The sequence below is a fragment of the Theobroma umbraticum genome, unplaced genomic scaffold, assembly GCF_002168275.2.
Source record: "Theobroma umbraticum cultivar Fairchild unplaced genomic scaffold, ASM216827v3 scaffold_25.0, whole genome shotgun sequence".
Classification (NCBI taxonomy): domain Eukaryota; kingdom Viridiplantae; phylum Streptophyta; class Magnoliopsida; order Malvales; family Malvaceae; genus Theobroma; species Theobroma umbraticum.
Genome location: NW_018397282.1, coordinates 1,172,702 through 1,184,865, shown reverse-complemented (window position 1 = coordinate 1,184,865; position 12,164 = coordinate 1,172,702). Strand labels below are relative to the sequence as shown.

The following is a 12,164-nucleotide window of genomic DNA, read 5'->3' as shown; positions in this document are numbered from 1 at the left end:
GATTGGTTTTGTAGGTTCTAACTCAGCTTTGAAAAGTTAGTTTTGAGTTTTGGTTGATCCGAAGAAAAACTATTGTTATTAGTTGTGGCTAAACTTGTGAAAAGCCATTGTAAAAGCTTGGTGGAAGCTTGGCAATTCCATCATTTGTAGTGATTTGGTTCGAAAATCCTTGATTGAAAGATCAAAGTAGTGAATGTAGGTCAAAGAGATCGAACCACTATAAACCTTTGTGTATTATCTACCTTCTTTCATTTTTCATTTTATTCTTTTTTAAATCATTATTTCATCCAGCATTTAACTTCTCATAATTGACCTTTAACTTGCTCCCAATTAGAAGTCAAGTTTAATGACATTCAAAAAGTGCTATTCACATTTTCTTTGGCACATATCTTTGGGACTAACATAAATGTCTCTTTTATTCATTGTCTCAATATATTTTTTGTTCAGATGAATATCTTTAAAACTTAATAAACTTGTTTGAGACTTAATAGAAAATAAAACATCCTTTATTATAAAACTTTATTCCTCAGGATAGTAAAATATTAGCTCTTTCAAAACCTTCAATTAATTTTATACTATTAGATATTATATTGACATTAGTTTTTTCCATTATCAAGTAGGAAAAATATTTCTTGTCTTTAAATATAGGGTGTGTTATAGCTATAACTGCTAGACATTTATTTACATCATAGATCTTAGATCCAAGAATATAAATATTCATATTATTTTTCAATTAAAAAAAGGGTATATACAATAAGAAACTTGCAACTTAACATAAAAGAACATTAAATATATAATTAAAATATATAATTAGAACATATCATTTAAATATAATGAGAACATATAAAGGTATCTTTATAATAGAGTTATATTAGAATATACCAACAAATTATTAAAAAAAAATTCATTGTTGATATTTTCATTACCAATCATATAATCAATTCCTCTTTTAGGGCAGACAAACATCTTGGCGTGCTATATCAACTTGACTATGGTTAAAATCATCACAAGCTGTTTTAGTTTTCAGTGATGCTTGATAAAATTCAAGACGTATCATAGGGACATGACCAATGGTCTCTCATACCACATTAATGACAATATGTTTTCTATATTCCTTTTATTCTTTCCATTTTTGTCTTTTCATTATCCATCTACTTCTAGTGAGTTAAAAGTACTCATCTACTTTTGGTGGGTTACAAGTATTCATCTATTTCTAGTGAGTTATCTACTTTTGGTGGGTTAGTGAATTAAGTTGTCCATCCACTTTTAGTGATAAAATTATCCATTTACTTTGTAAAATTATCTATCCATTTCTGGTGGTAAAATTATCCTTAGAATTAAAATCGTGATAGTGTAAATTAATATGACGACCTTTTCCATATCCATGATCATAATTATTAAATAATGTTGCATTTATTTCAAAGAATTGATGGATTCATGACCATGACCATAATTATTAAATGATGTTGCATTCACTTAGGGGAATGGATAGATTTATAATTTTTTATTAGTAGTTCGTTTGTCACTTTCACTTCAGGGAATAGACATTCATGATTTTTCATCGATAGCTATATAATAGAAAATTCACTTTCTAATCAAGGGACAAAGTATAATATATACTATATGATAGCCAAATTCATATTAAGGTTGATATTATGGGAATGAAAATATTAAAGAGATATTGAGTCACTTACTTGATTTATTACAATTAGAAATTAAAGACTAACCATTGAAATCCCTTTAAAGCTTGGAGATGATGAAAACAAAATAATACCAACATTTACTTGATTTGCTAAAACTTGAAATTAAAACCTAACAATTGAAATCCTTTTGAAGTTTGAAGATGATAAAAATAAAATAATACCAAAACTTGAGAGATTAGAAAATCATGTTGATAACATGTTATGAAATAAATCTTAAGAGAACAACCATAAGAGAAATATAAGAGAGTATTGAAAGAGAAAGAAAGTACTTAAAGGGAGTAAAAAGATTTTATTTAAGTGTATATTTACGAATGAAGTAAAGGACTTATTTATAGGCCAATAACCTATTGAATTAAAATTCTAATCTAATTCTATGTAAGAGTTCAAATCATATTACATTTCTTGCATCTTTGCGTATTTGGCTATTTGACTTGGTCTGCACTTCTTAGGTCATAACATAATGGACATTCACACATTTGTTATAAAAAAAAGTTCACTTTACGTTTAATTTTTTTTTCCAAATCCATAACATAAATATCAATACATTTAGAGTAGATATCGATACTTTTGTTTTGAGTTTACAAGCATCGATGCTTGTTTATCAAGATGCATTTTTGGGTTCCAAGTATCAATACTTTATGTAGTATCGATACTCTTCATTCAAAATGTAGTTTTAAGTCTAAAATAAAAACATTTTGACCTTCTCTAAGCCACATCTTTCAAGTAAACTCATTTGGTTATCAAAATGTGCATTTCTAAGTTATAAACATTCAAAAATGCCATTGGGAAACATAAATTTACATACTTACCAAGTAAAGTTACATTTTTAACTTCAATTAAAGATTGAGGTTTCACAAAAAGGTACCTGGACTCTATAAATACCTTATTGAAATTTTGAATTGTCACTTAAACCTGTATCTAAATATCATAGATACTGTTCGTTAAATACCCAATTGAGATAAATTTAAAATAATTTCTATGTATATTGTTAATGAAAATTAAATTAATAAATGAAAGTTAGTCCATAAATAAATTAAAATATAAAATTATATTTATAACAATTAATGAATTTTAGTAACTATTACATTAATCTTAAGGAATTTATAAATAAACAATAATCTATATAAAATTAAAAATTAATACTAAATATTATTATTTATAATCGAATTCGAATAATAGACACTCTAATAATGTTACATAGAATACTTTTAATATGTAGAATACTCTACTTAAAATACATGAATAAAAAAATCTGATAAAATTTTAAATTCTCAATGCAATTAATATCCCAAATCATGTTCAAATCATTTTAAGATGGAATACTAAAGACGAAAGGAAAAAACGTGGCGGAAGCAGAATCGCAAGTGTGTATTGAAACAGCCTTGGTGGCTTGTGGATAAGTAACAAAGTTGGGAGTGTAGGGACAGGGAAGGAAACGAGAAAACAGTTGGGTGGAAATTTGTACGAGGAGAAAGGAAAAGGAAGGAGCAAAAGGAGAGGATGATTGCAGCTGCAGCGCAAGCTGTGTTGTACTCACATACACACAGCAGCAGCAGCAGCAGCATTAGTTTTCCTTTGAAGTACTCCCATGCCCATCTTCGACGTCATGCCCAGCCAGTCTTGTTCATATCTAGGCGTCTTAATTCGTTGAATGTCAGGTGTTGCGCATCCCAATCAAATACCATTAACAAGGTCTCTCTCTACTACCCCTTTTGATTTTTTTTTTTTTTGGTTTTGGTTTTGTTTTGATTAATGAAATGCTTCCTGTCCCAAGAATGACTACGAGCGGCAGCAGAGGAAGGCCCCCGACTTAAACACGCTGTTCAATCGATTCTGGAAGGTGGCTGCCCCGTATTGGTTCTCTGATGATAAGGTCCAAGCCAGGCTCCAGCTGGCCGCTGTCTTCGCTCTCACACTCGCCACCACCGGCATCAGCGTCGGCTTCAATTTCCTTGGCCGGGACTTCTACAATGCGCTTGCAAGTCTGTTTTTCATTTCAATCTTTATTATTATTATTATTATTATTAATTATAAACAAATGAGTGATTGATATCTGTTTGCTTTTGTAATTTGTTATCGTATCTCCGACGCCGGCGACAAATTGATTGTCACACGTAAAGACAAGGACGAGGAACAATTCACCAAGCAACTTGTGTACTACCTCTGTGGCTTCGCTGGTGGAATTCCGGTGAGCACTTAGGTACTGCTCTGCTAGCAGCTGCATCTTTCTTTCGCCGCTTGTTGTTGTTGTTGTTGTTTGTTACGAGCACGTATGCAGGCTCTAACATAGTTCTTGTTAACTTTCAGTTTTTCGTTTTGAGAGATTATGCGAGAGAAATTCTTTCTCTAAGATGGAGGTCCTGGATGACAAGCTATTACATGCAACGCTACCTCTCCGATCGGACCTTTTACAAAATCCAGTCTCAATCCATTATTGATAATCCCGACCAGCGCATAGTGGACGACCTCAGCTCCTTCACTTCCACTGCCCTTGCCTTCTCTTTGACTCTTTTCAATGCTGCCGTCGACTTGATTTCCTTCAGCAATATCTTGTACGCCATCTACCCTCCGTTGTTTGTCGTTCTTCTCCTCTATTCCATTGGCGGAACAGCTATTAGCGTCTTCCTTGGCAAGGTATTTGTCTGGATCCCCTATGGTTCGCCCTCGGTCTACCTCTGCCATGACTCTGCTCCCTCGTTTGTGGTTTCAGGGATTGGTCAATCTTAATTTCCTTCAAGAGAAGAAGGAAGCTGACTTTCGATATGGACTTGTTCGTGTGCGAGAAAATGCTGAATCCATTGCTTTCTATGGTGGTGAAGATAATGAACTCCAACTTCTGTTGCAGCGCTTCACAAGTGCTTTCGAAAATTTAACCGTATGCGCATTCTCAACCTTCTGTCCTTTTCATTTCCTAACTAATTGCTTCCTCATGTTCCATTCTGAGGCATTCGTACTCATAACTATTCTGCTGTTTTCTTCTTTGGATTCACTCAAAAAATGAATTTCTGCCTTTTGGCATTGCGTCACAACCTGATTGTTGGCGAGCCACAATGTTTATGCTTCATTTATCTGAACCTTTAACCTTTTCCCTAATTTAAAATATTCGACAAAATGGCTGTGTCTTGATCCTTAGCTTTTGATTGCAATATTATGTATTCATCATATGACATTAACCCTTTTGGTCCTTTCTTTTTGCAGCAATTGTTGATATCTTCCAGAAATCTCGAGTTTTTTACCAGTGGCTACCGGTACCTCATTCAGATTCTCCCTGCTGCTGTTGTTGCTCCTATGTATTTCTCTGGAAAAATTGAGTTTGGTGTCATTAATCAGTCTGTATCAGCTTTTAATCATATCCTTGGGGATTTCTCCCTCATCGTATACCAGTTTCAAGCAATTAGTGCCTTTTCAGCTGTCATTGATAGACTGGGTACAGTGTATTTAACCCCTTTACTCTTATATATATTTTCTTATTTAATCAGGCTGTACAGTGTTTCTTGTGGAGAACAAAATTGTAGAAAAATTGGTTGGTTTGGCCCTTTATTGTGATGGAGGAAGAGTAAAGTTTTTGTATTTTTAGTAACATAAGTAAAAATTTTCTTCATATGTTGAAAACTTATATATTTATCATTTAGCAAGTCAGCTTTTTCAACATTTATAAGTGAAATAAAAATATTCCTTGGGAGTATCATTCAACTCTGAATTGCAAAATTTTGTCTTGAAAGTATCGTGGTTTGTGTAGAGATCAAAAGGAAGGGCATCTTCTTTCTTTTTCACACAAAAAGTCTCTGTTCTGTTTTTATTTTGGTTATCCTTTCTCTTTAGGTCATCTTGGATACTATATCCAATGGTTGATGAAATAACCTATGGTCTGTGCTTCTATTTTTCCAGACCATACTAGCCATTTTTCACACATTCCATCTCATCCAGATCATTCAATCTTGTTCCTTGCAGATAATTATTTTTTATTTGCTGCTTCATCCTTCATCTGCGGAGATTCTTTTTGATTGCTTGTACCGTTTTCATTGTTTGTCCATTATGTTTTACATTGTCTGTTTATGTCTTTAACCAAGGTACATTATGAACCCGATGTTAACAATTTTGACACCAACAACATTTTCAGGTGAATTTGATGACGTTCTGGATAGCAGCAGATCCAACTCTCCATCTGATCCCATGGAGCAGATTAATCTGACATATTCTTATGTCAAAGAGTCACAGGTTTTGGATTCTAATGGATCTGTACCTGCAAACACGTCTCTTAGATTGCTGGATGTAGAAAATTTGACTCTAAAGACACCAAAAAATAACTCCACACTTGTCAAAGACTTATCATTGATGATCAATGAAAAAGATCATTTGTTGGTTAGTATCATAATTTGTATATTGAATTCTTTCAGCTTGTATAATGAGTTGATAAGTCAGGATAAATATATTATTTGTTGAATGCCCTAACAGGTAATGGGACCTAGTGGTAGTGGCAAAACTTCTTTGCTAAGAGCACTTGCTGGTCTTTGGAGTACTGGAAAAGGGAAAATCACATTCTATGTTGAGGATGGAGGTGATGCTCAACCAGCCACTTCTTCAGATGTGGCTTCTCTTGAAGTAAATTCTGCAAATATAAATAAGGAATTTGGGAGGCCCATAAATAGTAATTCTAGAAGTGTGTTTTTCCTTCCTCAAAGGCCATATATGGTTTTGGGTACACTTCGTCAGCAATTGCTTTATCCAACATGGGCTGAACAGGCAATACTTACATCAGATGACACCAAACCTGCAGGTATGTCCCTCCTAAATAACAAATCCACATAGAATAACCAATTTAAAAGGCATTTGCAAGCTTTAGGAAGGGGCAAACTAACTTTTCTGATTGTATAATTAGCATTCATTTTCCTCAAAAGTAATATTTACAATCTCTATTGTTTAATGTTGCGGCCACTAACTTTGGAAGGCTCTTGCATCTTGGGAACCCCTTTAACCTTTGTGAGTTATGCAAATGTTCGAGCAGCATATATACATAGAGCACTGCACCCCTCCATTACGTGTACCAGGGATGTGGGATTTTATGCTGCAAAAGAGAACAAATCTTCTCTTTCCAATGTCTCTCAATATTATCAAGTGGCCCATTTTTGGTGCTGTAATGGGATTCTTCTCTAATAGAGATAGGGTTGTGACGTAAGAAGTAAAACGAGATGTGTTGGGGGTGGCAGAGAGGAAGATTGGAGCAGTCCTTGAGGCACTGAGTGCTTTGTCAGGTGGTGATGGATAAAATTTAGGAAAAGTGTAGAGAAAGTGTGGCGTGAGAGCAAGATGGAGAATCAGGTGGAAAGAGCATAGTGAAAGAGAGCATTTGGAAATAAGTTAGAGTGGGAATATGTTGAGTTTCAAGCGTGGTTTCAATGAACTTAGAGGGATTCTTTGGATTGGCCATGCTGTTCACTTCTTTTTCCTTTTACTATTATTGTTTGCATGTAAGTTTATTTGCATCCATTCTCATCTCAATATGGTATTATTATCCTGTTAAAGAGAATAGGAGCAAAGAATACAAAAACTGTTCATTAGTTTCTACTATCAGAGTTCTTATTGACCTTCAATTATAGGTTCACTTCCTTTCCTGACAAGAGCACCAAACTCTGAAAATGTGGGTGCAAACCGTAGTATGCCTATTCCTACAACCGATGATCTAACGCAGGTTTTAGAAGATGTCCGCCTTGGCTATATTTTGTCTCGTTTCAAAGGTCTTGATTCAGTATACGAGTGGTCCAGTGTTCTTTCCCTTGGCGAGCAGCAGCGCCTTGCTTTTGCACGTTTGTTGCTTTCTAAACCAAAGTTGGTCCTGTTGGATGAATCCACCAGTGCTTTGGATGAGATCAACGAGGTATGTCTGGATTCTAAAATGTTATGTTATTTTTTCTTTAATCTTATTTTAGCAATGTGGTTTTTATGTATTCTAGAGTTTTCCTTTCTTTTCTTGTATCCCCTTATTCTTGTGATTGAGCTTTGTTAAAGATTGAACATTGTCTCACATCAAAGGTGATATTGTCCAAATAAATTACGTTCATACCCATTTGTGTAGGACCTATGAACTTCTAGCCTGGTCATGTATGTGAATTTTATGTCAACATGGTTTAGTAATAGATAAATGATTCCTTTGGACCCAACAAATTAGGAGAACAGAGCAATAAAGGAATTCTACCTGCTACACAGTTTTGTTGGCAGTTTTAGAAAAACACATAAAAAAAAAAAATTGGGGAAGCCATGTTCCATGTTGCTACTATTCTGTCGTTGGATTTGACCTTTTAGAGTGTTCTTAGAGGGACGAAGTAACACCGCATTCAAGTAGGAAAATGTAACTAGGAAAATAAACAGGGGATAAATGATGATTGAGCAGACCTTAGTCCTTCAGTACAATGGAAGGTGAGGAAATATAAGGGATAGTGAAAATTACATGGGAGTGTTTTCAAGAAAAATGGTGAGAATCCAAAAGCGGTGGTTCCAAGGAGGCAGTATAAAAAAAACTAGGAGTATTATTCCAAAATAAAAAAAGAGTAGTAATAGTATGGGGAAGTAGTACACAGGAGCACGATGTTGGAGAAGTGTAAAGATTGCAATTGGGTAGGTTTTCGTCAAGCTGTCTTCAGGTTCAGGTTTACTTTAGATGTGGACCATTTTGTGTTCCGATACTTTCAAGTCGGATCATTTCAGATTTAGTTCATTTTGAGTTCAAATGATCTTGTGTTTGGATTTTTTTGAATTCAGATCATCTCGGGGTTCAGACCATCTAGGTTTGAGCAAATTTGGGCAAGTTTTGTGTTTTTTTGAGATTCATACAAGCTCTAGACATTTTTGTATATTCAAATGCAATAAATAATTACGTTTATTTCAAACAGATATTAAGTCAAAATCATTGATTAATTTACCTAATTTAAGACAAAAATATGACAGAAAAATTTTGAAATTTAAGAAATTGATAAATATTTGTATAAATATAAATGTCATTATTGTTTCAACTGTACTATATATCCTCACTATTTAGTATTTTTGTGTATTATTTGTTTTTATCTTATTAGTCATTATTTTTAATAGTATGTCAAGTTTTCATGAATTTCTTCTTTTATCTTTTTTTATTAGTTTGGACATAAATTATAACCATTAACATTAGATATAGTCATATAGACAAATGTCCAATTAAATTGAATTGTGGGCATTATAAAAATGAATAGAAGAATACCAATTACGTTCATAAAGAATGCTAACTTTGTAAGAATATATCATTCGATAGATCAATCTAACATTAATCTTTAGAAATTAGAAGAAATCCAAAATCATGATATCTAAAAATAATTGATATAATACTGTTCTATTTTTAACATTTGACCATTTTGGTATTTTGACACGAATGGAGAATAAAGTTGTCTTGGCTTGACAAATAACATAATAAATTTAATTGATCCACTAATTTGCATAACATTAATTAGAGTTTGCAACAATAGAAAATCAAATAATCAAGATATTTAACATTTATTGATATAGTGTTAATTTATTTTAACATTTGATCATATTGGCACTAACGAAGAATTCAGAATTAAGATGCCTGTTGTCTTGGTTTGAATTAATTCAATAAGTGTAAATGTTTAATTAATCGATTAATTGGTTCATTTGTTTAACTAGTAACCTTATCAAGGACTCGCTCCGTCTCATAAATATTGTTTTATTTACAAACCTTTAATTGTTTTAAACTATATTTTGATAATCTAATTTTAACTTTTTATTGTTTGGACATTAATATTGAAGAATGAAGATTTTTGGGTAGGTTTCAATTTTTACACTTGAGTATTAAATTTATTTTATATGTTAGTATAAAATATTTAAATTTCATTTTTAAAAATAACTAAATAGTCTAATAACTTTTAACTAAAACTAAATGTATTGATATTCTTACTTATTAGCTTACCTTTAAATATATTTTAGTTTATAGGTAATAATGAATTTTATTCTTAACTGAATTTTATTCTTAACTGAATTTTATTTTAGCAATAAATAATAATAAATCAATCAAATTTGAAATTGAATTAAATAATTCAATTTGTGACCACTTTGTGCTTTTCCTTCCTCTATAAGAATTGGAACTCTGGAAGCTGAGAAAAAAAATAACAATAACAAAGCCCTCTGAAATGTTTTTCAATTTCAACTTTCCATGTGATTATCTAAATGTGAAATTAAATATTCAAATGTTAAAGTCACATTATTATTTCCTATAATTATTTGTTATAATAAAGGTAACCCCTAATATCATTTGATGTTCATATTTAGCATCTTAAATTAGTTTCTTAATCTACTTCAAATATTCAATACTGACAAGATTGAAAGTACAATATTTATATAGTTGTATAATAGTTATAAGTAATATTGTTTTATAAAAATTTTACTCTAACTAATATTACTTTTCAAAATTATTTAATTACAGTTTAAGTATTTTTAGATTATAAATTCAGGTTTTACGGGTTCCAAATTTGATCAGTATCAACTCATTGTGGGTTCAATTCACTCCGGGTTCGAGTCACTGGAGTTAGGGTCATGTTGAGTTCTAGCTGTATGGGTTCGAATCTCGTTGAATTTGGGTCAAGTTTGGATTTTTTTGGATTTGAATCTTTGACGCTTTTAATTGGTTCTGATTCGACCACGTTCTGTTTCAGCTTGTTCAAGCAGGTTTTTAGGTTCAATTAGATTTTGCCACCTCTAAGGAGGTGCAATAGACTAATAGATTATATTGAAAGGTTTGAAGAGAGGGAGTAGTGAGAAAATGCTCTTAGTCGTGCTAGATATGCCCTTAGATTTGGTAGGCAATACCCATTGATAGAGTAGAAGTTGCAATGACTGGCTAATTAGGTGATGACAACTCATCCTATAATAAAGATGGCTGTGGTTCTTGATGGAGTAAACTTGACTATTTTCTTTTACAGTCATCAAAGGTGTAGGATGACTGGTGTGTCAAGAATGAGCAATGGAGGTACTTGAGCATTCCAAAAAAGGGTTAAGGGGAAGAATCTCTCAACTAGCAAATATTGAAATCACACCAAAGAAGACTCTCTACCACATATTTGAGACTAACAGAAGGATCATGCCACTAACCTTGGGTTAATCCCTTGTTGTACAAGTAATAATTTTAGGACATGTAGGAGTAATTATAATAAACCAAGCTTCTAATACCCACAATTTCCTCAGAGGAGTTTCTTACTTTTTTGTGTATTTTATCTAATGTTTTTACCATCGCCTATAATAGCTTCTTTATAGTTTATCCTACTTTAAGGTAAAGATGATTCCTTCGTGAAAACATAATGTTGAAATTATTCTTTATAGTTTCTTTACATTGTGCTGTTTCATTTTCACAGGCCCATTTGTATGAGAAGATCAACACAGCAGGCATCACATATATCAGTGTTGGCCATCGTCGTACGCTATATGCTTATCATGGTAGGGTCTTACGGATATCAACAGCAGATGCAGAAATCGAACAATGTAATTGGCACATTGAATCCATTGATCGTGGCACTTTGCATAATTCCCTAAAGCTATAGTTGTAGATGCTCTGAAGTTGAAGTCGAAAATGCTCTCTTTTGCCAACCTAAGGTGACTTCCTCCGTTAAATTCTAAAGTAGAGGAAAAATATTATGATAGGGTCATGTTCTTGGGAAATATTGTACCTGTTGCAATTGAATTTTACAATTTGTTGTACAATGAATCTTTTTGGTTGTTATATGGACTAACAAGAATAATGCTAATTATAGAAACTAGTACGTCCTGTCATCTTAGCTTATGAAAAATTGTTGGCTTAGGCATTATTATGGTTTTGATTTGCAATCATGACCGCCTTTCTCTTTTACTCACAAGCCACAAAGCATTTAATTATGAATATTTGAATGTTTCTTTTTGTTAAGCATGCATCCAACTTGTCACAACCCAACCCAATTTCAGGTCATGATCAATGCAAAGGCTTAAGTAGACAAGGCTTACTAGACCCAAGCAAGCTTTATACATTTAATAAACATAAACATTCTCAAATCAAATAGTGAGCATATGTCATTCATAATACATAAATTCATACACACACACACATAATCACCCACAATGTGTTTAACCAAAATACAAATACATGTCATATGCCAATCCTTGGTTAAGTCATAGTGTGTTTCTATACTTTGCAAATACAAAATATAAATAGACATGGATAGTGGAGTGAACACGGAGAACTTAGCAATGTCTATTTGGTGCATTTAATCAAAATTTAGCAAGATAACAAATGGAGATATGTAAACCAAAATATAAATTTGCTCAGTGAGTGGATAAAGAATGGAACAAGTTAACACACAAGTATTTAATAACACAATGTCTTTATTTTGGAACATGTTCATTTGAAGTAAATCAAAACGATTGCATAGGACATGTAAAGCCATGCATTTGCAA

The 12,164-nt window shown here is 32.6% G+C and overlaps 1 protein-coding gene across 2 annotated transcripts; it reads left to right on the top strand.

Annotated features, from left to right (window-relative positions):
* Positions 1-3,093: 3,093 nt before the first annotated feature.
* ABCD2 (ABC transporter family protein) lies at positions 3,094-11,583 on the top strand. 2 transcript variants are annotated; one of them, XM_021443861.2, is made up of 10 exons: positions 3,094-3,395; positions 3,478-3,685; positions 3,824-3,891; positions 4,011-4,337; positions 4,414-4,578; positions 4,902-5,130; positions 5,824-6,065; positions 6,159-6,480; positions 7,301-7,578; positions 11,093-11,583. In XM_021443861.2, exons 1-10 carry the CDS (start codon positions 3,204-3,206, stop codon positions 11,276-11,278), a joined length of 2,217 nt encoding a protein of 738 aa, XP_021299536.1. In that variant the 5' UTR covers positions 3,094-3,203; the 3' UTR covers positions 11,279-11,583. The 2 variants fall into 2 exon arrangements, with proteins under 2 accessions (XP_021299536.1, XP_089641729.1); XM_089785603.1 differs by lacking the exons at positions 3,094-3,395; positions 3,478-3,685 and having other exon boundaries at positions 3,818-3,903.
* The last annotated feature ends 581 nt before the right edge of the window (positions 11,584-12,164 follow it).